Source organism: Nycticebus coucang, chromosome 12, assembly GCF_027406575.1.
Source record: "Nycticebus coucang isolate mNycCou1 chromosome 12, mNycCou1.pri, whole genome shotgun sequence".
NCBI classification, from domain to species: domain Eukaryota; kingdom Metazoa; phylum Chordata; class Mammalia; order Primates; family Lorisidae; genus Nycticebus; species Nycticebus coucang.
The window spans coordinates 20,455,887-20,483,447 of NC_069791.1; the positions used below are offsets into that span (position 1 = coordinate 20,455,887).

The 27,561-nt window shown below is 39.7% G+C and overlaps 1 protein-coding gene across 1 annotated transcript in view; it reads right to left on the reverse strand.

Moving 5' to 3' along the window:
- The window catches only part of ANO6 (anoctamin 6), a 187,865-nt gene that overhangs the window by 57,462 nt on the left and 102,842 nt on the right, over nt 1–27,561 (reverse strand). The window contains exons 3-6 of the mRNA XM_053556715.1: nt 21,350–21,478; nt 2,845–2,910; nt 1,260–1,547; nt 938–1,051 (exon numbers count right to left, since the gene is read on the reverse strand). Coding sequence (XP_053412690.1) covers nt 938–1,051; nt 1,260–1,547; nt 2,845–2,910; nt 21,350–21,478 — 597 coding nt within the window. The remainder of the gene's footprint in view (nt 1–937; nt 1,052–1,259; nt 1,548–2,844; nt 2,911–21,349; nt 21,479–27,561) is intronic.

A 27,561-nucleotide genomic window follows, 5' to 3' on the forward strand; every position in this document is an offset into this window, starting at 1 on the left:
CACATTTTTAAAATGTCATAAGCGATGTTATCAGCTGGAGGAATACTCTTAAGTTTGAGGGATTGCTGTAGCCTCAGCTTATAGTCCTCAAAAGAATGTCGACAATCTGGGGTCCTGCCCCTGTGACAACCACCTTGGCAGATGTCTTTTAAAAAGCTCTGAGATCTTCCAGGGCACAGTTTGAAAACAGTATTTTAAATGAAGGAGAAAAGTCTTATGTTACAGAAAATGGTAAATGAGAAGGTCTAATAGGTATTTTTTTTTTTTGTAAAGAGCTAAGATTTTTCTAGTTAATAAGAATATTTCTTAGTAATTATAAAAACAGCTAATACTCATATAATATTCATTATATCCCAGGGACTAACATTTGACATGGATTAATGTAATTAATCCTTATAATGACTCTATGAGGGAGGTACTATTATTATCCCCATTTTATAGATGAAGAAATTAAGGAACAGAGAGGTCAGGCAATTTCTTTTTTTCTTTTTTTTTTTTTGTGGTTTTTGGCTGGGGCTAGGTTTGAACCCACCACCTCTGGCATATGGGACCGGCGCCCTACTCCTTGAGCCACAGGTGCCGCCCATGTCAGGCAATTTCTATAAAGTCATCCAACTAGAAAGTCAGAGCAGGCATATCGGCCCCAGAAATGCTAATGCAGGTTGACTGGCTCATCTAAACCGCATTATACATTGACCATGGAAGAGACACTGTTCATTCATTAATTTACCCTTTAGGGTGGGCACTGCCTCTACTCCCAGGGTCCATTCATGAACAAAACCACCTGATTCTTGCCCTAAATGAGCTTGTAGTCTTGCAGTATCTTATCTTCATTTTACCAAGGAAGACATTCAAGGTCAATATAGGTAGCCTTTCTTTATTGTCAACACCAGAGTATCTATTAAGATGTTTGGTTCATTCTTGCCGTTTAACTCACATCGTGCAGAGGGAAAGCTGCCTTGTAGATCCCAGAATTTACCAGTCTGTTAATCCCAAACTTGGTGACATTGTTCATCACATGATACTTGACCCGAGAGAGGATGAAGTAAACCTAAAAAAGATTCCAAAACAAAGTGTGTGGTTTATATAGTGTAACTACCAGTTCAATTATTATTCATTACTATAACTGGAATCTATAGGGGTATTTCTTCTCTTTCTTGCAGCTTTTAAAAACAAAACTAAACTAACCAAACCACTAATTATTCAACAGCAGATTCCAGATCACTCCAAGATGGCAACTAAATTTGGTTTAGACTTACAATACGGCTTCTGGTGGCGGGAGTGAAGAAGGAATCTCTATCAATAATGTAAAAATCATTCAACCGGTTCTTCTCAAATGGGGCAGTGAAAAACTCTTGTTCTGGCTTGATGATACTTTCATCCACACTGAGGATTTTCGTAAACCAGTTGAGTCTCCCAAAGGCTGAGGAGCGGGTTTTCAGATCATTGGGTTTCAGAGGCAATTTGATGTGCATTATCTCAGCATACGTACACAACACCTCCCACGGTGCGTGCACTTTTACAAATACGAGCTTGTCATCCAACACCTATGTTGAAAGAATAAAAAACATTGACCATGAAACCAATTATGTTCACAATTTTAAAACACGTAAGATTTTTATGTTGCTGGTATTTAGGAAACACACACACACACTCTATACCAGCAAAGAGAAGAGATATAATAAAAATACAATTGAAAACCATATCAAATCAAGAAAAGCAAACTAGCTAATTTGCCCATCACTCTATCCAAATTAGTGACTTAACATAAAAATACTAAAATATTCACTGCAGTGCTAACTTAATGAAAAAAAATTAATTTTCTAAGCCTAGGATGCACTAATTATTGCATTCAACATCCTATTCAATATCCTATTATACAATCATTATGAATGATGTCAATGCATTATACTTATTGATAAATACATTTGCTATATATTAAAAGAAAAAAGCAAATTATAAAACTGTGAAATGATAATCCCATTTTGAAAGGAAAAATGTATTTATATTTAAGAAAAAAAGTTTAGAAGGAATATAATGTTATTTCTAGGTAATTAAGATGCAGATGATTTTTATTTTCCCTATTCTCATATTTTCTCATTTTTATCATAAACTATTATTTGCATAATAAAAACAGGTTTTAAAAGGTTCTTAAAGAAAGAATAAGTATTTGTACATGCATTCATTACAAAATTACTTAGCTACTAAAAAATATTTGCCAGCTTCAATCAGAAAAAAATAATACCATCTATTTATTTATTTCTTAAGACAGACTCTCACTCCATTGCCCTGGGTAAAGAGTGCTGTGGCTGTGGCATCACAGCCCACAGCAACCTCAAACTCTGAGGCTCAAGTGATCCTCTTGCCTCAGCCTCCCAAGTAGCTGGCACTACAGGTACCCACCAAAACACTCAACTGTTTTTTAAAGATGGGGTCTTGCTCTTGCTCAGGCTGGCCTTGAACTCCTGAGCTCAACAATCCACCCTCCTGGGCAGCACCTGTGGCTCAAGTGGGTAGGGCGCTGGCCCCATATGCCAGAGGTGGCAGGTTCAAACCCAGCCCTGGCCAAAAAAAAAAAAAAGAACAATCCAAGCTCCTTGGCCTCCCAGAATGCTAGTGCTAGTCTCCCAAAGGCTGAGGAGCAGGTTTTCAGATCATACTTCAGACTTATAGGCATGAGTCACCGTGCCTGGCCCTGATGCATTTTAATCAGGTTTTGGCTGACTCTCCTTACAGTACGTGACTACAGTACATACATTGCCAGGGCTGCATCTTTCCAGGGCCATCACAGTAGGCCACAAGGAACACAGGTCAGCCAAGGGCAAGAAAGGGACCAGCGCTTACCGATCTCGTTGCTTCCAGCTGCAGGCCATGACAGATAAGGTTAGATTCATATGCTTGTCTTTTCCTCTGTCAAAAAAAAAAAAAAAAAATGGAATATATATGTTACACTTTTAATTCTACCAAAGGCAGAAAAAGGCCTTTTCCTTAAGGAAAAAATAACAAAACCAAACTAGTTTAGACCTGAAGAAGAGACACATCTGGCCCAGATGGAAGAGAAGTGAGGAAGCATCTCGGGCTTTGGTGCCCTGCGAGGGAGCCTGTACTCGGTGTCACGGAGCGCCAGGGAAGGCCTTTGCTGTCCCAAAGGGGTTTGGGTCATTTGTGGTGCACAAAAATGTCCTGCTTTGGCATAATCCCATGGACTTTTTGGCTCATATGAGTATGTTAATGGAGCTTTTTGAGTCCCATTCACTGAGGTCATTTTTTGGGATGGAAGATTCCAGACTTAAAAATTTTACCAGACATTCAAATGGTTCAATCCCTAGATATATTTATTTTCATCCATGCATGCCTTTACCAAATTCAATAAAACAATGCGATTTGGGCAAAATGCAAAGGATTTTTTTCTCTGCAAGACTGAAATATTCATGAATCTTGGAAGATCTAAATCTATAAAATAGGAAATGAATCATTTGATAACATTTCTGTCCATGTTACGTGCCCATTTAAAAAGATGCAGAACATACCATATCTATTGATGTTAAATTCCACACGGCTTTTCCCAGCTGTAGCTAACATTGTAAGGGAAGCATGTACAGGGTTTTTGCGACCTTTTAGAGGAATGTATTTGATGATGAACCAGTTATCTTACTTTATGAGATAAAGAAAATGAAGGGACATAGAGGTTAAGAACACAAGCAAGGCTATAATTTTGATGTGTCCCCGCAAAGACAAGTTGGAAACTCATCTCCACTGCAACAAGGTTGGGAGGTGAGACCTGATGAGAGGCAATTAGGCCATGAGGGGGGAGTGAAAAGATTAATGCCATGATCAGAGAATGGAGTCCTTATCTCTGGAGTGGGTTCATCACCATAGGAGCGGGCTCCTCAGGAGAGTTCAGCTTTCTCTGGTATGTTTTATTCTACTCTCTCACCCTTCTGCCCAGGGATGATGCAGCAAAAAGGTCCTCACCAGATGCCGGCCTCCTGGACCTCAGACTTCCCAGCCTCCAGAACTGTGATCCGAAATATTTTTGTTCTTTATAAATGAACTCAGCCCTTTGCATTCTGTTACAGCAGCACCCAAATGGACTACGGCAAGTTCTAAAACCAGACCACCTGGGTTCAGATTCAGGTTCCATTCCTTTTCAGTTCCAAGACCCGTGACAGGAAACTTAAACTCCCTGCGCCTCATTTTCTTCATGTGTGTCATGAACAAAACCTCACTACTTTCCTTCACAGGTTCTTATGAGCATATGATTTAAACCATAAAGTCCATGAACTAGAATTTCCATTTTCAATAGTGAGAGGAGGTAAACTGGTCTAGCCCTTCTTACGAAGACAACTGAAAAGGATGGGGTGAATATTTTTTTTTTAGAAACTTCAGCCGTTAACAAGATAGAGAGGAGCTGCTGGGTCCAGCAACCAGGCCACTTTACCCAGGGGTGGCACTTATGACTTGCCCCCAGTGAAGGGGCAGAGTAGGGGCTGAGTTGCTGTGCTGCGTAACATGAGAAGCACCTCTTGCCAGGTAGATGATGCCACATGAAAAGGGCCAAAGCTCAAAAAGTGAAAGGATATACCTGGTATTTGGCTAAATTTGAGTCCAAGTGTGTGGAAGCATCAGAAAAGAATACTTCTTTTTTTTTTTTTTTTGAGACAGAGTTTCACTTTGTCGCCCTCGGTAGAATACCGTGGCATCACAGCTCACCACAACCTCAAACTCCTTGGCTTAGGTGATTGTTCAGCCTCCCAAGTAGCTGGGACTACAGGCGCCCACAATGTCCAGCTATTTTTTTTGTTGCAGTTTGGTCGGGGCCAGGTTCAAACCCACCACCTTCAGTACATGGGGTTGGTGCCCTACCTACTGAGCCACAGGTGCCGCCCAGAAAAGAATACTTCTTTATTTTTGTTTTTTAAATAAATGGTTATATAGCACTTACAACATAGCAGACACTGTTCTAAGAGCTTTGCAGACATAGCACATGTAATGGTTTGCTACAATTTTAACACACAATAGAATAACCGAGAAAAAAACAGCAAGCGCTATGACTTTCCTAAAAACAAGAAAGCCAATGGCCCAGAAATGCCCCAGCCAGATGAGAATGGGGAGAACTTGAAGTACAGCTGGCTCTGCACCCAGCAGGTGACTGTCCCCTCCCCACCCTCTCTGAATTTTTCAGGGCTTTTCAGGAAGTTTTTCAGAGCTTTCTCTCCCTGACCACCGTATTCCCCACTTTCATCATGGAAGCTGACACAGATTCACTCTACTTCTTATCTTAAGCAGTAGTTCTTCACTCCAGATTCTATCCTCGTATTCTGATGTGTAGAATATCCCAGTTCTTATTCCTGGTTACTTCTTTCTTTACTATCAGAGAAATCATTTTGACCCTGCGAACGGCGTTCAACATAGTGTTTGACACAAAGCATAAGCCTAATATATTTTTGTTGAAAGAACATACTCAACAAGCAAATCTATGAATTCTTTCCACAAACATTTCCTGAGAGCACACTATCTTCCAGGAATCCTGCAAAGTGCTGAAATCTCAAAGAATTATTTTAAATAGTCTGATATAGAGGAACTGCAGAGAAACTCAGTGACCTGAGACTTTCTCCTGACACAGAACTGGCACATTCTTTCATGTTTCACAACACTGTAATGGACACATATCATCCTTTATAGACACCTAACATTTCAGCTGCTACCGAAGCCCACGTCTACTACAACAGATACAAATGCAGATACTCCTCTCCCCAGAGTCCTGTAAGGTCAGCTATTGGCACGTGAGCTGGGCCTTGCCAACCAGATCACCCACTGCAGACTCTGAGCTGAAAGCCAGCAATGCAAAGAAGCCAAGCTGAGCCGAGCCCGCACTGGGACGCTGAGAGTGAATGTCAGTTCCAGAGACAGAGGTCATGGCAGGAGCTTCTGGTGACCCCTGCTGCTGGGGGCGCTGGCAATAGCCCTGTGTGCAGGGCCACAACCATGCTTTTTTTCTCTCCCAGACTGATCCTTGCAGTAGGATTTGGGGTATAGCTTCTGACTGCGTACTTTTCAAGCTTATTTGTTCAACCCTTCAGGAAAATATGAACACCTCAAACACTTCTTGTTCTTAAGAATGTTAAATCTGGCCGTGCTTGGTGACTCATACCTACAATCCTAGCACTCCGGGAAGCTAAGGCAGGTGTATCGCCTGAGCTCAGGAGTTTAAGACCAGCCTGAGCAAGAGCAAGACCCTGTCTCTACTAAAAAAAAATATTACAGAAGGGAAGAGAAGGGGAGGAAAGGGGAAGAAAACTAGCCAAGCTCTGTGGCAGGTGTCTAGAGTCCTAACTACTTAGGAAGCTGAGGCAAGAGGATTGCTTGAGCCTAAAAGTTTGCAGTTGCTGTGAGCTATGACACCACAGAACTCTACCCAGGGCAATACAGTGAGACTCTGTCTCAAAAAAAGAAAAAAAAAATGTTAAATCCTTCCTGCCTGCTGATCAATCACCACCCTTGCCCCCCAGAGATGTGTGTCTTTTATCATTAGCACTTAGAACAGCCCCCTCGCTGATTAAGCACGCAAGAAATGTCTGATAATGAATAAATTGAGTGAGTGGTGGATTGATGGCTGCCTGTTATATTTGTACTCCACAGAAATAGACTGTGGAGTACAAATTACTGCAGTGCAGCAAACAGGCTCCCTTATCCTGGCCCCCAGCCCCAATTTTTCCATGAACTTTCACTTAGGGGCATTACAGAATACAGTAGAGAGAGAAGGACAGATGTAGTTTAATTCTCAAGTGCGCTAAAACCAAATAAATAGCACAGTGGCATCCGGAGTGGAGCGATTCCTAGATGCTTCAGAGTTTGAATTGTAAGATGACAAAAGGGGTAAGGCTCTGAGAGCAGGGACTGAACCTGCCCAAGTAGAGGGCAGTCCTGTCATTATACCAAGTACAAACCACTCCCTCTGGGTTTTATCAACTGTATCATCCGGGAATACATCAGGAGGAACCGTGCAAGTCGGACGTGGTTCCTTCCCTCTGGAGTTTCTGACTCCGGGCTGCAGCTCCCCACCGTCTCCACCTGACTCCCCCAGATGACAGCTCCTTTAGCTCCTACAGTCCTGGCTTTACTCTTAATTCACAGAGTCAAAATGCTGGCGCTGCCACTTCCTAGCTCTGTGACGTTGGACAAAACAACAACATAAGCATCTGTGGTTCATCTCAAAACCTGGGGAAGAAACAGCCACCTTGGGGTTAAGGATTAAAGGTAATCACGGGGGTATGTACTTGCCTGGCACCTAATAAGCCCTGTAGATATGTTAGCCATAGTCATTATCCTCTTTCTCTGCCTTCCAATATGTTTAACTGCCCTATTCCTTTAAAAAAAAAAATCCTCTCTAATCCTACCGGCCTTAGAGGCTCCCTTCTCTCTCTCTTGTAATAGGCAACCCCACCCACTCTGCCTCCACGTCGCACCCCCAGCAACTTCCTAATCCCTACAGAGGATACCATGGACACCATTCTACTGGAACCCTAGAAAACTGCTTCCCCCCAAGTCACCCAGCCTGTCGTCCTTAACTCTTCCTACACATGGCCCTCCTGGTCCTCGAGGGACTCCCTGCTCTGCTGTCTGATGGACACGCTTCTCTGAAGGGCAGAATACCTCTGTATCGCTCTTCTCTTTTGCCCCATTGCTGCTGAGGGTTTGTAGGATGTATCACAGATGCAGAAAACACCGGAAAAATGCTTCTCTTCCATCTCATTTTCAGGGCTTGATGATATCCTCTCAGAGAGATGGACAGTAATGTAATTAGCCAATCTCAAATAGTTGTATATTTAGGTGGTTTCTAATTTTTGCTACTGCGAAAAATTTTTGTGCGTCCACTGTTATTTCCTTGGGATAAAATCCTAAAAGTAAAATTGTTAGAGTACACGTGTGCTAAATTCTAAGCTCTTTAATAGGTATTGGCATACTGCCCTCCAGAAAAGTTGTACTAATTTATACTATTTTAGTTCTCATCTAGTTCTTTACAAAGGAGATATTAACCTTATTTCTCTTAGGATAATAGGCAGACCTTGGAGCTGCTTTATAATGCCCTCTATTTTACCACCAACTATAAATACTTAAACAGTTGAACCAAGGATAGGACATTTTTATTTGCTTAAACGTGTTAATGTATCACCTTGGTGTTACTGCAATAAGACAGTTCTTGGTGTTTTCCTTTGGCTTGGCAATTCACAGCTTGATTTGTCAGGTAGCTAAAGTAAATTAGCATATGTGCTCTATTTGTCAAACGTGTACATATCAGGAAAAGATTGCTTACTTAAGAAAAGATTGCTTAACCCTCTTTAATATGAAATCATCATCTTCTCCATAGAATTTACACTTGGATAAGTAACAGTGTTCTTGACATTTAAAAAAATTAGGGTAGAGCTGATTCCCATGTTAAAAATGGAAGATAATTAAATGGCACGTTGGCTTACACAGCCATTGTGCAATAAATATTTGCTGAATAAATGAATACCTAAGGCCACCCAATTTTTTTTTTTTTTAATTTTTTTTATTAAATCATAACTGTATACAATGATATGATTATGGGGCATCATACACTCACTTCATAAACCATTTGACACATTTTTATCACAGTGGTTAACATAGCCTTTCCGGCGTTATCTCCGGCCACCCAATTTTTAACCAAAAATTTCCTATGTGCCTATTGGAAACCTCTAAACATAAGCTACAGTCTATGGTCTGTATTTGGCAGTACAAAATGATTAAACTAGGCTCGCTGGCTCTTAAGAAAAAAGAAGCCTAGTCATAAATTGTGCTGTAAATTCCTATATCCCTAGGACAACAAATTCATCTGCACTGCAACCACAACTCCTTTGTAGCCACTAGATACGAGTAAAACCAAAGTGACTGTAATCACCGAGGACCTATCTACGCCACAAAAAAAGATGGATGTGAGGCTGTCACTGCTGGTGGAGAATGGCACAGGGGGTTCAAAGGGAAAAAGGACAGGAGCACCTACCATCCTCCAGAAACTGGAATTTTATTCATTCATTGCTGTGTTGAGAGGGTAATAAAGCTGTCAGAGAAATAAAGAATAGAAAGCAACAGAAATCACAAAGGACAGGCTGGCTTAATTAAGGAAGCTTTCTGTCCCCAAGCACCTTGGATTACACATTACACATCTCATTTGGCTTAAGCAAGTCGCTGTTGTGAAAGACTTACTCGTGAATTATACACCAACAATCCTGACTGTAAACACCAAAATTATCTACCATTTTCTTTATACCATCCAGCCTTTTCGGTATAAAAAACGGGGATTGCCGTGTCTAAGAAGTGAAATTAATGACTGTGCTGTGATGATAAAGTACAAGTCAGTTGGGATTAATGAAACATAAGAACAGATTGATTTAAAAAATTCTTATAGTTTTGTTAAGCAAAGCACTGATGGTGCTGTCAGTGTATTTTCAACTGCCAATCTCTTTTAAGCTTACAATGATGCACCAGGAATAAGTCAAAAGAACTTAATGTGTGAAAAAAATCACTATCTAATTGTTCTAATAAGTGCTATTTATTAGTTATATATCATATGCTCCAGAAGGTCTGGTAAGCAGAATAAGTTATTTAATCAGGACTTAATTTAAATTACCTGTTTGCAATAAAACATTTTTATGTTAGTGGACTAACACAATAAGGAATTTGCTCAAGTGGTTAACGTGTGTTCACTAGGGGACAGAAGACAGATGAACATTTTTAAATGATAAACATAAAATGGAAGTGAATATTTAGCTGAAGCTCACTTCCAAATATACCTCTTACATGTACATTTTTTTGTGTAATTACAAAAGAAATATTCACTGTGGGTAACGTAGAGAACAGAAATTTTCAGAAAAGAAAAATCACTCCTAACTTAGTGCTAAGATAACTACTTTAAATATTTTAGTAAAGTGCTTTCTAAAATCATCAGCTTATAAGAACAAGTTGGAGAGTTTATTTAAAGTGGAGATTCTTGAGCCCCTCTCCTGGAGATTCTGACTCTAAATAGATATAGGATGAGGCCTGGATGTTCTATTTTTAACAAGCAACCCAGATGACTCTTCCCATGAGACAAATTTAAGAGCAATACTGTTTTCTAGGACACAAATATAAACAAATACAGATATGCATGAGCAGCTGTTCTTTTGTGATGACTTATCTTCTTCAATCCTATTCTATGTGAGAATTTGGTGCAGTAGATTTTTGCCAACACTGTACCATTATGCAGAGAACTTTTCTAGAAGGTGATATACCACTGACTGCCAGTACCAGGGCAAACGGCATCCTCTTCATTTAAACCTAAGGCCAGCCCTCAGACGGGAGCAATCAGAAAAAGTGCTTTCCTTCTTCACATCTTTGTGAATACATTGCTAAGGCCCTTGCTAAGAGGAAATAGAACAATCATCTTTTACTTCTCAGGATTTCATTGACTCCTGTTTATTTGTCTGTTCTAAGTTTGAGCCCAAGGATGCTCCCCATGTAAGAAATAAGCAGCAGGATTTGGATTTACTGCTCTTGTGTTGAGTACTAAACAAATCAAATGTGCTTAGACCAGCAACACATTTTGTAGCTGTCAATTTGAAACTGCTGGTTCTAATTTATCTTTTTACCTATAATCTTAGTATAAGCAAGTCGAGTGTTAAGTAAGGGAAAAGATAAAAATATAAAGAAGACCTCCCTGCTTTTGTCTACAATATTAAGGAGCTGATGATAGACCTGATTTCACTCTCTAAAACAAACAACAGAACGCTCAGTGAAAGCTTCCTGGAAGGGTGAAACCACTCAATGCTGGTTGCTCTAACTCTTACTAATCTCTCCTGAGTTTCAAGTTTCCACCTGATGAACTGTCTGTGACAATCTGTCATTCCCGAGGAAGTTTCACGCTGCTCTCTCACAATCCCGCCACCTTTTGCCATTCCCTTTATTCCTTCAATTTGGAGACAGTAAACTAATTTTTAGTCTAATGCAATCACTCGTTCGCCTTTGTGAGGCTTTATAGAATAAATTTCTCTCCAGAAGACCCTCCTACCAGAACACTTTATTTCTTTTGAACAAGTTTTTTTTTTCCTACCTGTTTTGTTTTTACTATGTTGAAATTTTAAATCATGCTATTGACAATGTTCTCTTATTTTTATTGGCAACTAGGAAACTGAGAGGTAAATTTGCAGCTGATCTCTAACTCTTGAACAAGACGTGGTTTGTAATAAATTATTTGATTACTCTGACACTTGGGCTTCATTTTATTTTTCTGGACTTTCTTTTACCCTGATTTACTCATTAATTACTTTTATTCTTGACATATTTCTGTAAGTGACCTCAGAACAGTTTTTCCCATTTTCCTCTTAATATTGCACTTAACAAATAAAAATTATACATTTTTATTACATCCATAGTTTTAAAATATGCAAGCATTGTGGAAGTGTAAATCCAGCTGATTAACATATGCCTGGATCACACACACTTTTTTTTGTTGTGAGAATACTTACAATCTACTCTCTGCCAATCTTTAAAGATACATTATTATTAACTCTAACCACCATACCTATAGTCAACATATCATACGATATTTCTCTCTCTTTTTTTTTTTTTTTTAATTAAATCATAGCTGTGTACATTAATGCGATCATGGGGCATCATACACTGGTTTTATATACCGTTGGACACATTTTCATCACACTGGTTAACATGGCCTTCCTGGCATTTTCTTAGTTATTGTGCTAAGACATTTACATTCTACATTTACTAAGTTTCACATACACCCTTGTAAGATGCACCGCAGGTGTAATCCCACCAATCACCCTCCCTCCACTCCTCCCTTCCCTTACCCCCTTCCCCCATTCTTGGGTTATAACTGGGTTATAGCTTTCATGTGACAGCCATAAATTAGTTTCATAGTAGGGCTGAGTACATTGGATACTTTTTCTTCCATTCTTGAGATACTTTACTAAGAAGAATATGTTCCAGCTCCATCCATGTAAACATGAAAGAGGTAAAGTCTCCATCTTTCTTTAAGGCTGCATAATATTCCATGGTGTACATACACCACAATTTATTAATCCATTCGTGGATCAATGGGCACTTGGGCTTTTTCCATGACTTAGCAATTATGAATTGGGCTGCAATAAACATTCTGATACAAATATCTTTGTTATGATGTGATTTTTGGTCTTCTGGGTATATGCCTAGTAGAGGAATTATAATGGCAGATCTATTTTTAGATCTCTAAGTGTTCTCCAAACATCTTTCCAAAAGGAATGTATTAATTTGCATTCCCACCAGCAGTGTAGAAGTGTTCCCTTTTCTCCACATCTACGCCAACATCTCTGGTCTTGGGATTTTGTGATATAGGCTAATCTTACTGGAGTTAGATGATACCTCAAAGTAGTTTTGATTTGCATTTCTCTGATGATTAAAGACGATGAGCATTTTTTCATATGTCTGTAGGCTGTGCGCCTGTCTTCTTCAGAGAAGTTTCTCTTCAAGTCCCTTGCCCAGCCTGCGATGAGATCACTTGTTCTTTTCTTGCTTATACGTTTGAGTTCTCTGTGGATTCTGGTTATTAAACCTTTGTTGGAGACATAACCTGCAAATATCTTCTCCCAAGTCCCTCTTGCAATCATGTCTTGCCCCCATAAAGTGTGACACACACCAAGGCCTCACCCCCATCCCTCTTTCTGCTTCCCCCCCATAACCTTAATTGTCATTAATTGTCCTCATATCACAATTGAGTACATAGGATTCATGCTTCTCCATTCTTGTGATGCTTTACTAAGAATAATGTCTTCCACGTCCATCCAGGTTAATACGAAGGATGTAAAGTCTCCATTTTTTTTAATGGCTGAATAGTATTCCATGGTATACATATACCACAGCTTGTTAATCCATTCCTGGGTTGGTGGGCATTTAGGCTGTTTCCACATTTTGGCGAATGTAAATTGAGCTGCAATAAACAGTCTAGTACAAGTGTCCTTATGATAAAAGGATTTTTTTCCTTCTGGGTAGATGCCCAATAATGGGATTGCAGGATCAAATGGGAGGTCTAGTTTGAGTGCTTTGAGGTTTCTCCATACTTCCTTCCAGAAAGGTTGTACTAGTTTGCAGTCCCACCAGCAGTGTAAAAGTGTTCCCTTCTCTCCACATCCACGCCAGCATCTGCAGTAACCTGGCTTATTGTACCCTCAATGAATCCCCAACAATAAAAAAATAAAAAAAAGAACTCAAAAAAAAAAAAATTTTTGTTTCTTAAGATCCTTACTGGAAAAGTCTTTTATTTTTAATTATTTTAAAACTTCTAAAATTTTGTTAAAAACTAAGACATAAATACATTAGTCTCCACAGGGTCCGGATCATCAGTATTACGGCTTCCATCTCCGCCTCCTGTCCCACCGGAAGGTCTTCAGGGGCAACAACACACATGGAGCAATCAGATCAATCCTCTCCTATAGTCTGTCTCCTATAACAACAACGCCTTCTTCTGGAATGTGTCCTAAAGAATCTGCCTGAGGCTGTTTCATAGTTAACTGTTTTTAATCAGTAGGAGGAATTTGCTCTCAAATAATGATTAAAAGTATAGTATAATATATATATAAACCAGTACCAGTCATTTACTATCATTATCAAGTACTATGAACTGTGCCTAATTGTATGCGCTATACTTGTATATGACCGGCAGCAAATAGGTTTATACCAGCGTCACCACAAACAGATGCGGAAAGCAGTGTGCCCTGGTGTTAAGATGACTACAATAAAAGCAACAGAAAATTTTCAGCTCCTCTATGATCTTATGAGATCACTGTTGAATGACGCCGTCCACCACTGACCAAAATGTCATGAAGAGTCTCGTGACGGTAAATAAACTGTTTAGTAGAGTGTTAGCATAAATACATAGGAAGCTGATAACTATGAAAATTACACATTGCATGTTAAAGCCAATAATGAATTTTTATTATCAATAAAATAAAAATCTTATTTTTACCATCTTATTAGCCACAAATAATCAAATACTTCATGTACATAAGACTTAATGAGGAATTAATTCATATGATCACCTCAATACAAAAAAAAAAAAAAAAGAAAGCATTTGGCTAAGTTTAAAACCCAGTTATTATAAAAATGTTTGGTAATCTAGGACGAAAAAGTAACTCCTTTAACTTTTGAAAAGAAATCTACCAAAAATTTATAAGTCTAATATTTAATGGTGACATTTTACAAGCATTCCCATTATGATCAGGAACAATTTACTGGGGACTACTTGTGTATGGGTTTCTATTCAAGAGGTCTTAGCCATTGCACTTAGACAAGAAAAAGAAACAAGCATAAAGATGGTAAAGAAAAAGCAAAACTGTCACCTTTTGCAGACAGTATGTTCTCTGTCTGAGAACACTGAAAAGCAAAACTGGAAACCATTAAAACTAAAAAGAACTTATCAAGGCTCCCAGATAGAACTTACAAAAATCAATAAGCTGCCTCTTTTACACACAATAAACCACAAACTGCAATTTAAAAATGCTTTCGACAACAGAAACAAAAATTTAAAATAACTAAGAACAAGTTAAAAAAAATGTACATCTTCATGGACATAATAGGTTGAGTATTCCTTATCTGAAATGTTGGGACCTAGTCTACGGCCATACCACCCTGAACGCACCCGATCTCGTCTGAAATGTTGGGACCAAAAGTGCTTCCAATTTTGGATTTCTTCAGAAATTGGAATATATGCCTTATACTTCACTGGTTGAGCATCCCAATTCTACAAATCCAAAACATTCTATCCATGCTTGGAGAGCCATGCTGGCACTCAAAAAATTTCAGATTTTAGAGCATTTCAGATGTCAGATTTTTAGATTTGAATTGTTCAACTGTATTATAAAACTTTATTAAAGGATAGAAGATCTCAATAAATGAAGTGATGCACTAAACTAAAACTGTCTGATGAGCCTTTTCATTTTCTTGAGATCTCATCCTGATTCTAAGTAAACAGTTCTAGTTTCATACTTACTCCTCTGAAACCATGGATGATAGTATTAAAAGTTCATATAACCAATTAGTCAGTTGTCTCACAGTATTTCAAAGTTTAAATAAAATCATATTATAATTATATAAATTACATTTGATCGCTACTTTTTTTTTTTAAGTCCCTTATTTTAACAGTTTCCATTGGCCAGATCCTTCTCCCACACAATAAAGAATTCTTAAGGTCAGATACGAAATACACATTTATACTTCCATATATGCATAAACTTTTCACCAACTTCAACATCATCTCTTAGGTATGGATAAATTTCTAAGTAAATAAGTAAACAAATAAATAAATCAACAAAATTGCTTACCCAGTTTTTGTGCTATCTAGACCTCTCTGCCCTCTTTACCATCATCTTAACTGTACCATTACTAGGCCAAGATCATATCCATTTAAAGCAGCAGTTCAACCTGTGTGTAGCAACCTACAGGAACTGTATTAAAGGCCACAGCATTAGGAAGGTTGAGAACCCCTGATTTAAAGGGCGGTAAGAGTCAAACAAAAGTCAAAAGGTCAATTCTGCCAATTGTTAGGAGTTCTAGCAAAAAGAAATAGGAAGAAAGAAGCAATTACTAACAAAAATGCAAAAGAGTTGGAAAAATACTGTATATAGAAAATGTTGTATGTAAAAAAACCTTTATTCTTCATAATATGGACCAAACTATTTTATTTATTTAATTTATTATTATTATTATTATTTTAACCAGAGTCTCACTCTGTTACCCTGGGTAGAGTGCCCTGGTGTCCTAGCTCACAGCAACCTCAAACTCCTAGGCTCAAGTAATCCTTTGTGCGTCAGCCTCCCAAGTAGTTGGATCTACAGATACCTGCCACAGTGCCTGGCTAGTTTTTACATTTTTTAGTAGAGATGGGGGTCTCGCTCTTGCTCAGGCTGGTCTCTAACTCCTGAGCACAAGCAATCCACCCACCTCAGCCTCCTGAAGTGTTAGGATTACAGGCCTGAGTTGCCAGACACTGTGGGCCGTCTACAGAACAACTCCCCTCTTCTTCATGGCCAAGAAAATCCAGACTGTTTTCCAGGAATTGGGTGATCAGGTGATTCAATGAAAGACCAATCTCTATCAGTCTAGGCTAATAATGGCAATTCCATTCATCTGATTAGTAGTTACTTTAGGAATAGACTTGAGAGAGACAATGAAGTGTGAAGGGAAGTCAGTCAAAGACCCTTCTAGAAGAGCTTTCTTCTCTCTTAGGAAAGATCCATGCAACATCACCAAAAATAAATAAATGGGACATCATCAAGCTAAAAAGCTTCTGCACAAGCTAAAAGTACAACTAAAGCAAACAGCCTTCAGACTGGGAGAAGATAATTAATTGCATCCTATGAATCCGACAAAGGGCTGAAAACTAGAATCCACGGAAAACTCAAAGTAATCAACAAGAGTAAACAATTCTCTATAAGTGGGCAAGAGAACTTGACGCTTGAAGAAGACAGATGAATGACCAACAAACACATGAAAAACTGCTCAGAGTTTCTAATCATCAGAGAAGTACAAATCAAAGCCACCTTGCAATATCACCTAACCCCAGTGAGAGTAGTCTGTATCACCAAGTCCCAAAGCTGCAGGCACTGGTCAGGGCCAGCCTCTACGGAAAGAAGTAATGGAGAATCTTTGAAGAGCTAAAAGGAAGCCTTCCATTTGATCCCACAATCCCATTACTACACATCTACCCAAAAGAAAAAAAAAATCATTTTACCATAAGGATATTTACACCACAATGTTTATTGCAGCTCAATTCACAATTGCCAAGATGTGGAATCAACCCAAGTGACCAACACATGAAAGGATTAACAAAATGTGATATATATACATGTATATATATCTGTGTGTGTGTGTGTGTGTGTATAAGTAGCAATGTGATACTTTACTAAGGACAATAATACAGATAAATACAAAGGATATAACGCCTCCATCTGGTTTCTTTTTTTTTTTTTTTTTGCAGTTTTGGCCGGGGCCAGGCTTGAACACACCACCCCCGGTATATGGGGCCGGAGCCCTACTCCTTGAGCCACAGGTACCGCCCAAAGTCTCCATCATTTTTATGACTAATATTCATGATATATATGTATGTGTGCATGTATATATATACGCACATTAACAAAATGTATATACATAATGTATATACAAAATGTATATACATGTATATACATCACATTCTGTTAATGCGTATGTATACACACACACACACATATATACCATGGAATATTATTCAGTCATAAAAAAGATGGAGACTTTACAGCCTTTGTAGACTTTATATCCTTTATATTTATCTGGATAATACAACCTGTATTATTGTTCTTAGTAAAGTATCACATTGATACTTAGTAACACATTGTTCTTAGTAAAGTATCATAAGAATGGAAAAGCAAGTATCTAATGTACTCAATGCTAATATGAAACCAATATAAGCAATGACACACCCACATGAAAAATAAACAGAATTAAATTCAAGTGGGGCGGTGAAGGAGGGAAACTGGAGGAGGGAAGGGGAATGGTAAGCTCTCTCTCACCTAATGGGCATAAGTTAAGTGTATACAGCCCAACCCCCTGGGTGAAGGGCTCAACCACAACTTGAGCTATTCCTAAGAAATGCAAACAGTGTAACATAATAATTTGCACCTCATATCAATGTGAAATTAAAAAAACAAACCAGTAACTAGAAAAATAAAATAAAACACTGAAAAAAAAAAGACCCAAGAGCAAGGGCATTTCCTCTTCCACCTCTGGCTACCTGGAGTTGCAGCGGCCATCTTCAAACCAGTGAGCAATTAAAGAGCCAACATACTGAGCATGGCAGGGCAGAGGATGAAATGACCTCATTAAGCCAATAAATTACCTAACTTGGAAATAGCTTTATCTCCAGGCTACTTTTTAAATGAGAAAATAAGCATTTCCTTTTAGCATTTAAGCCATTTTGAGTTTGGTTTTCTGATTATTTGCAGCAGAAAACATTCAAACTAATTCTGTGCCAGGACCAGTAGGCTAACTGAGTAGTTACCGTTGAAACAGCGTATACGTGTTTACATCCCTCATGTAAAATCTGAATGTAAGTGGTTTTTGCTTTTCAAAGGAAAGTGTTAAATTTCTAAAGTGTTTTTCACTAATATGAGGGGACAAAGTAACATGTTGTTCAGAGGTTTTGCTAGAAAAGAGTTTTCCCTTTTGCTCACGGTAAGATACAGTCTTTTTAATCCTTCATTAATGTTTTTGGTGTTTATGGCGCTATCGCTTCTTTTTCCAGCCCTAAAAAATGTTTAATAACACTTTTCAGATAAACTCTGAATATCAACTTTGGCTGCTTTAAAAGGTCAGTATGATTTACACATAAATGTTTTCTTTCAAAGAAAACAGGATTTGGAAACTGCCTTTCCTTGGTATTGTCCTAAATCCTCAATAAGGCCTGACAAAGAGGATGCTGAAATTCACAAAATGTATTTACAATTAATAAAAACGTGATTCCAAAGCTGAGCACTGGATTTTGCTGGGGTACCAATTAAGTAGTAAGTATAAATACAGACTGAAAACACTTCAAAGCACAACTTATAAAAACCGGTGTCAAGGTGTGTCAAGCCGTAAGTTCAAAGATTGCCAAAATTAATGATTTTTTTTTCCTTCTGATTTATGAGAGTTACCTTGGGACCTGTTTTTGTCGAAAGCAAAAGCAGAACTTATTAATAATGTAAGCAGCTCTAGGGCCCTTTACTGTGGCAGTAAGGCTCTTGTCTAAAACCAGAACTGTTTCCTTTATGCTTGAATGGATTAGATCTGTTTAACTTATTTCATATAGTGCTCATCCAGCTTTCACTGGCACACGGATGCTTAGTGAATATTTGATGATGGTGACTATAACTGCTAATACTGTATCTTAGTGCCCACAAAATATGATAAAGAATTCTAACGCTATTTTGTTCAGGAGAAAAAACTATATAACAAGAGGGTCATCCCTTTTCCTATCAGGGAATTATTGTAAGAAAATTCCAAATGTTCCAAAAAGGAAGATGCCTAAATTAACATACAGTATACATGCTAAAAAACCATGCAATATGTACTACATGTGCTATTTTACTTAATCTTAACCATAATTCTATGGACAAGGCATTGGGATCCCATTTTCTTTTCTTTTTCTTTTTGAGGCAGAGTTTCACTTTGTCACCCTTGGTAGAGTGCTGTAGCATCATAGCTCACAGCAACCTCAAACTCTTGCGCTTAAGCGATTCTCTTGCCTCAGCCTTCAAAGTAGCTGGGACTATAGGCGCCCACCACAACACCCAGCTATTTTTAGAGACAGGGTCGCACTCTTGCTTAGGCTGGTCTCGAACTCCTGAGCTGAGGCAATCCACCTGCTTTGGCCTCCCAGAGTGCTAGCATTACAGGCGTGAGCCACCACACCTGCTGGGATCCCACTTTCTTCAATCTAAGAAGCCTCCATTGCATGGGACACCAATATTTTATGTACAAATAAGAAACAATTTGGCTAATGACCTTGTGATACATTGTTTTCAAGATGCAACCTGATTTCAGAGGTGTCACATGTAAAAAAAAAATGCCTCTCAAAACAAAAATACAACATTGAAGAGAAAATGTGCCTAAGTCACACAGCTGGTCAGGAGCTGTGGCAAAGACAAAGTGAGCTGTCCACCAGGAAGTACGGTGCTCCCCTCCCACAGCGTGGCGTTCCTGCTGAGAATGGCTGCCCAGCCTGAAACCATGCTTCCACCTTTTTGATCTACAAGCATTTGAGGATCACTGATGTAGTTATTCTCAGGCTGAAGTGGGAAATAAGCAGCATGAGCAATCTGTTCATCCCCTCTTATCCTGTTCACCATTCCGGGTGACCCTGGAACCACCTGTTGAACACGGGAGAGCCTCTGTGTCAGCCTGGGATTCTCAGTGACTGTGAGGAACAGAGGCCTAAACCACGTGGCCAGACAGGGATGCCACAGTTGACTCTGACATAACAAAAAAACACACTTTTATTGTACAATGACACTGTAATCTGGACACTTGTTTGTTACAACTCAAATTGCTCCGGCATAGTGACAGAATTAGAATGTGAAGATTGGACTCCATGGCCTGGGCTTATTCTGTTAGACCAAGCAAATAGAAAACTCCAAAATTAACCCCGTCCAACACACACAAATAAAACAGTAATGGTCGCTTCATTTTTAAAAACATTTCATTACTTTGTTTGAAAGAATGGGCATAAATCATTAGATTTAAGATTGGTGTGTTTTCAGGAAGATAGTCCAGAGAGGGATAATTCAGATTGTGTGTCTGTGACACCACATGTGTACCTTGGGGGGTGGGGTGAGGAAAGATTTCCAAAGTGGATGAAAATGACACATGTGCTCTTTATATGTCCTGTTTTAGCTTAATGTAGTTTGGATACAGGTAAAAAAAGTTCTGGGCAGTTGTTATAACTCTGCCCTACTTTTTTAGTATCTTAAGATAAAGATTTCTCTGTTACCTAAAAGAGTCTGCAGCAAAGGAAAGGGAGGAGACAGCAGCTTCACTGGCAATGGATGAAAGGGAAGAAAGGGAGTTGACAGAAAAAAGGAGAGATCAAGAGCACAGGTTCCAGATTCGAGACCCAAATTTACACCGCAGCTCTACTAGTGCCTTGACCCCGGAGTCTGTGACCTTGGACAATCCTCAGGGTTAACTGTCATCCATAGAATGGTGGAATTACAGAATCTGCCTCATTGTGTTATGAGAATTAGATGAGAAAATGCATGCCGACTGCGTGCACAGCGCCTGAGCACACTCAGCAAGCCCGCTATGGCCACACTTGTGTTTATGAGTCATGAGCTCGTTTCCCCACCTAACTGGGAACCGCCAGACCTGCTTTCAATGCACACCTCCTCTGCACAGTACAAAGTCAAATTCCTTGAACGAAAATCTGCTTTCAGCTGTGAAACCAACTGAGATTAAGAGCCTGAGGAAGTTTTTTTTTCAAATAAAAAAAAAAAAAAAAAAAAAGGCAGTGCCTCTGGCTCAAAGGAGTAGGGCGCCAGCCCCATATACCGGAGGTGGTGAGTTCAAACCATATACCGGAGGTGGTGAGTTCAAACCCAGACCCGGCCAGAAACTGAAAAAAAAAAAAAAACAAAACATGCCTTGAGGAAAAACAAGTAGAGAAAATACGAAAGTATGTTTGCTAAATGATATTTTACCACAGGTTTCACTTTATCACGTACATAAAAATAGCACTGTTTTTCATTTTACAGTACGATAAAGAATAAAAAGGAAACCAGCATTAAAAACTTACCCTTTGTTTTTCATTCGTGCCCTTTTTATTGGTCTCCCTTTTACTTTCATCTTCATAAACCAAAACAAAGTCGATTCTTCGCTGGCCATCATTAAAATACAGGGAGTCAGATATTCCATTAAATTCTTCCTGTGTGGATTAGGAAAACAAATTGTTATGTAACTTTTTGAAAAGGTGCTGCTTCGTGTTTTTTTTTTTAGCTTTCGTAGGTTCACTGATGTGTTCACCATGGAAGTTACCAGTTATAGACCCCGCAGTCGGAGTCACTCTGACCTTTGCAAGCATCATCCATTCTTGGTGAAAGGAAGTCTCTGAGTTGAGCAGTTCTGTATTATTCTATAAACTCACAGGAACACAGTATCCTCCTAGAATTATCCCCACTTCAAACAGCAAAGGAGAATCACGTTTGAAAGTGGACACAGTAAACAGAATTGTCTATCCTAGGGACTGAAGTCTATTTAACAAGAAGAAAAATCTAAGGTGAAACAGATTTCCTATCTCATCCTTCCTATGTTTTATTTTCTAACCTTTTAATCATTTTTCATGACTTCTCTTTAGCCCTCCCTGCTCTATGGAAGGTATCATGGATAACCTTTAACAAAGAAAAGCCAGAAGATATTTCCATATATTAAAAAAAAACCAACAAACAAATGCCAGAAGCTATTTCCATATACAAAAAAAAAACAAAAACCCAACAAACGCCAGGAGGTATTTCCATATTCAAAAACAAAAAAACACACTAGTCATTGCTATTTGTCCCCAAATCTATGAACAAATGCCTCTTAACCCTAACAAACGAGTTTGAAAAAACAAAACAAAAAAAAGGAATCAGCAACTACAAAATAAATGAGCTTTTAGTTGAGGGCTTAAAAACAAAGAAATAATGTCAGAACACAGGCCTGACACAGTTTAGCAGTTTAAAACAATCCCTGCTACCAGATGGATCTGAGTAGAATTGGTCTGACTTACACTGAGGAAAGACCAAGTTGTGCTCTAACACAGCTTGCCAGGATGTTAATGTTGTTTTTGTTGTGTAAGAATCAGATTGCTTTTTAAGTGACTATATATACATACATATATATATATATGTATATATATATTTTTTTTTTGAGACAGAGTCTTACTATGTCATCTTTGGTAGAGTGCCATGACATCACAGCTCACAGCAACCTCAAACTCTTAGGCTAAGTGATTCTCTTGCCTCAGCCTCCCAAGTAGCTGGGACTACAGGCGCCCGCCACAACGCCCGGCTATTTTTCATTTGGTTGCAGTTGTCATTGTTGTTCAGCAGGCCTGGGCTGGGCTCAAACCCACCAGCCTTGATGTATGTATGTGGCCAGTGCCCTACTCACTGACCTACAGGTTCCAAGCCATTAATTGATAATATTTTTAAAGTTTCAATGTTTTCATTAAAAACTAAAGGAGAGTCTGCATTTTCAGTCATTTGGTGAAACCTCTTGTATGTTAAGATCATGAAATGTGATTAATTTTCCTCTGCATTCAACATCAATTGCCGCAAGAATCACCTAATTTTACCACCGCCACACTATCCACTTTCTCTGTTTCTTCATACTTTTGAGGTGACGTATTTTTGCTATACATAAAAACCTGGTATTTATCATCATTCTTTTCCTCTTTTCCACCCTGGAGCGTGTGAAGATTTATTATTAGTATTTAGCAGGTTATCCCACCTGCAGGTAGTGACCCTTCTCAATGCACCTTCAGCCCAGAGCATCTAACCAAGGACTCTAACCACAAATGCTGATCTGGCCTTAGACTTTTTCTATCTAGGGCACCAAAGGGCCAAGAAAACAAAGACACACCAATATCTTGAGCTGACGTCACCATCCAAGACTTTTATATGTAATTTCAGTTATTTAAGCCCAATAAACTTTAAGAGTAAGTAAAGGTTTATGAAAATGCCTGTCTTTTTCATTTCAGCCACAGAGTCCTTTATGCCCTCAAATTTCTCTTTTTTTCTGTGAGGACTATACTATTGGTGACAACCAGGCCAGCTGCGAAAGGAAAATTATGTGTGGAATGAAAAATATTTCTCAGAACGGCAAATGGGGAATGAGGCAGGGTTGGATATAATCAGGAAAACCTGGTCATCACTACACAAGTCTGAAAAGTGTACAAGAAGCAACTCGTTCTCTGGAGCCCACATCCTGTGGCCTTTGATTGGGTCTAGCAGGAGCTCACTGATGTTAAGTTCTAAAGAATGAGACCTGCAGAGAGAACCACATCGATGGCTCTGGGAGCTCTTCCTGTGCACAGCAGTGCGGGCTGGCAGCCGGCACCCACGCAATCTGGGCTGCACGAACGCCCCTCCCGAGTGACCATGGAAGACCATGGCCCTCTGTTTAGAGGAAAACCCCACTGACTTGGCAGTAGTTGCCTACGTGAAAAAAGTGGGTCAAACTCTGATATGGTACTACTGGAATGCAACGCCTGAGTAAAGGGTGCCAATTTTCCACTGCTGTGAGATCCGGGTCTCCCATCTCTTGGCAGGACAGTCTACTGGGGAACTGGGGAGAAGGGAGAAACTAAACACTGGCCTGGAAAGAACAAGTAACAAGGGAGCTGGTCTACTTAAGAAGACTGATTTGTGAGCAAAAATGTGCTGTTATTTAAAAAGTAAGCAAAAGGCCTGGAGTTTTCAGTGATCAGCCCCAACACAGGTCTAATTCACACAACAGGACATTAAAATGGCAGAAAATTAAAAAAAATTATTCCTCTTTTAAAGTTTTGCTTTGTCTGGATGATGTAAAATTTTATTAATTTTTTGAAATACATGCTGATGATTTTCTTTAAATGACTGATTATTCAGAGATGAAGTATGCAGGGCATGACTTTGGCATCTACTGAAGTTTTAATCTTGAGTTTTTCTCCAAGTCAAATGCCACCAAGATGAAAAGTTAAAATAAAGACGTTGAAATTCAATCTTAGAAGTTTACATTTATTAGGTAGAATCCTTTTAGAGATTAGAGTTTGTGCATAGTTGCTGACTTTCCTGTTGGGAAATGTGTTAATTCTTATGCTCATCAGGGTAACTTACTAATTGTTACCCTGAAGGTCTTAGGCAAATGTCTTCAATGCCAAGATGGTGAACAGAGAGTCTCTAGTTGTTAATACGTCACCTCTCTTCCTAAAAAAATACCAAGCTGAGGCAAGAGAATCGGTTAAGCCCAGGAGCTGGAGGTTGCTATGAGCTGTGTGATGCCACGGCACTCTACCGAGGGCCATAAAGTGAGACTCTGTCTCTACCAAAAAAAAAAAAATACCAAGCAAATTTCTAATTATGGTTTGGAGTCTATGGTACTTTGTATCTGTTTACACCCGTTGTCCTCCGGTCCTGAGGACACCAGACCCCACTGATCTTGCATTCCAACTTGCTCAGGGCAACCTGACCCGGGGCTGCACTCCAAGTCAAGGGCTGCAGCAGTTAAAGGACTGCCTATGTTCACTCCTCATTCTACCAAAATAAACCAAAACAACACTGCAGACCGGTGGCCTGACTGCCTGTTTTGGGTTGTTTAGCTTTGACATCTCACACTCAGGAGGAAGGGCAGACGTGCTCAGTCTGAGCAAGGAGAGATATAAAAAGTCACAGACTGGCTGATTAGGAGAGCTTGAAGGAGGGGGTCAGGTAGGATTGACCCACGTGTTCTGCAGCCTCCCTCCTCTCCACCTGGCTTCTTGCCTTCTCTCCGGCAACTCCATCAACAAAAGAACACAGAGAGGCAGGATCCGCCCCAACCAAACCAGGACAAAAAGGCAAGTGGCGAATTTACACCACCCAGTGTTTTCAAGTTGGAGTTGAGTCTGAGAACATGAAAAACTCGATTCTTTGCTATTGGTAAGAAAAGTATATATGGATCCAGTCCCTGGGGTCAGTAGAGAATTCCAGTACCGTCTGAAAGTAATTGAGAAAGGATGTCTTGTTGGACAGAAAAATAAGTCTAGGATGAGCATTTTCCAATAATACTTGGCATGAAAATGTCTCACAAGCAATCTCCGATTGAAATATAGTAGAAACTGTATTTCTTCAAATATGATGTTCCAGTCTCATGAAGAGGAGATGTCACAATGGTGAGGTCCGTTTTCTAGGCAGACAAAGAAGGGGGCAGGGGCAGAATGGGGCCTGAAGAAATGGCTGCCTGAGTCTTCCCGTGTGTGATGCTCTGGTCGGCAGTAGCTGAGCAGCCCACCTTGCTGACCTGCACTCTACTGGGACCGCTGCCACCAGTACTTTGCGAGCATATAAAGTACTTGGCTGCTTATGTTTCCAATCTCACACTACCCAAGCGTCCACTACCAGGTCCTCCAACAACACTGACTGTAACCACGTGTCAGTTCACTTCCAGAGGAATCAGCTCTCCTTTTAAAAATACTGAATGAATCTAAACCTATTTGTCTACCATCCAGATAAGAAGCAGTCTGATTGGGATCTTTACTCAAACTCTTGAGTACATGTAAGGATGTTTGAAACTTGCCTTGCACAGAAAATGATATTGTCTGATAGTATTTGAATATTCAAATAGCCTCTTCTTGCCCTGATACGGATGTCATTTACTATGAGACTGGAGAGTAGAATACAAGATACGTTCATTATATAACAGCTGAGGGATTTCATATGAAAAGTAAACAGTATTGGTTGGGCTTGGTGGCTCACACCTGTAATCCTAGCACTCAGCAGGTCGGTGGATTGCTTGAGCTCAGGAGTTTGAGACCCCCTGAGAGAGAGGGAGATCCTGTCTCTACGAAAAATAAAAAAATGAGCTAGGCATGTTAGAAAACGCCTGTAGACGCCTGTAGAGGTAGCTACTTGGGAGGCTGAAGCAAGAGTTTGTGCTTGAGCCCAGGAGTTTGAGGTTGCTGTGAGCTCTGACTCCAGAGCACTCTAGCACAGACTGAGACTCTATCTCAAAAAAATAAAAAAAGAAAGAAGAAAGAAAAGAAACAATACCAAAACACTCACATAATTTGAGGTACAAGTGATATGCAAACACGGATGAAATATGTGGCACTCTTTAAGACTAGTGAGACAAAGTAATTAATTCCAAAAAGAACAAGTTGGGGGTGGGTGAGGGGGAAGACAAACTTTCACCATAATACAGAACTAAAATGAAAATACAAGATCTTCTACTTTTCAGTAAATCCTGAATTCATGAAGGATGAAGCAAGTTCTAGGGAAACAAAAGACTTCATGCCCATATGTGAATCTCACAAAACCTGAGACATAATGACATTTTATTTACCTGCTATGTAGTTACGTATGACATATATTTGTAAGCATTTTTCCTAACTGCAGCAGAGCTCAGGCATCAGATTCAAGGCTTAATAGTAAGTGGAACTTGCCACCTCCCTCACACAATTGTGTAGAAATGAGATAGATGTGACAGAAGAAACCAGGTCAAATTTTATTCCTTTTGTCAGGACAAAATGAAAATTACAAAGTGCTAAGAAAATTGCCAAGACTACAGTCAATAAGGGGCCAAGAACCACAGGTGTGGAAGGCTGAACACTAAGGTAGAGAGACCAGCACTGGGCGGGGGCGGAAGGAACATCTTAGTGGTGGGATAAGAACACCCAGGGGAGCCGCAGGAAGTCAGCGCCAGCGGGTTTTGAGCCGACCAGGCGTTCAGGAATGTGTAGAAAAGGAGCCCAATTCAAGGACTAGGATATATTCTGAAGTGAGGACTCTGAGTCTGTTTTAGAGTCGAGTGTGTCAGATGTTCCAAGACCATCCCTGGTGGTGACTCTACGACAGTGGTTCTCAACCTTCCTAATGCTGTGACCCTTTAATACAGTTCCTCATGGTGTGGTGACCCCCACAGGAGGAGCGGTGTCTTGGTTCCTAAGACCATCCGAAATATGTGTTTTCCGATGGCCTTAGGAGACCTCTGTGAAAGCGGACAGGGTCGTTCGACCCCCAAAGGGGTTGCGACCCACAGGCTGAGAACCGCTGCTCTATGACCATCAAAATGTACTCGGGAGTAACCCAGAATGATTTCTGTACAAATCACATCCTCTCCTTCCCTGCTGTTCACCACACTGCAACTTCTAAAGGCCACCGGCCAGTTCTTGCTCTCCTTGAGTTCTCTGCTGAGCCTTCACACATAGCAGGAACTAAGGTTTACTTTCTTCTTAGAACAAAAGCAGCTTTCTTTCCATGCTGGTAAAAGTTAATACATGCTCAATACAAAACA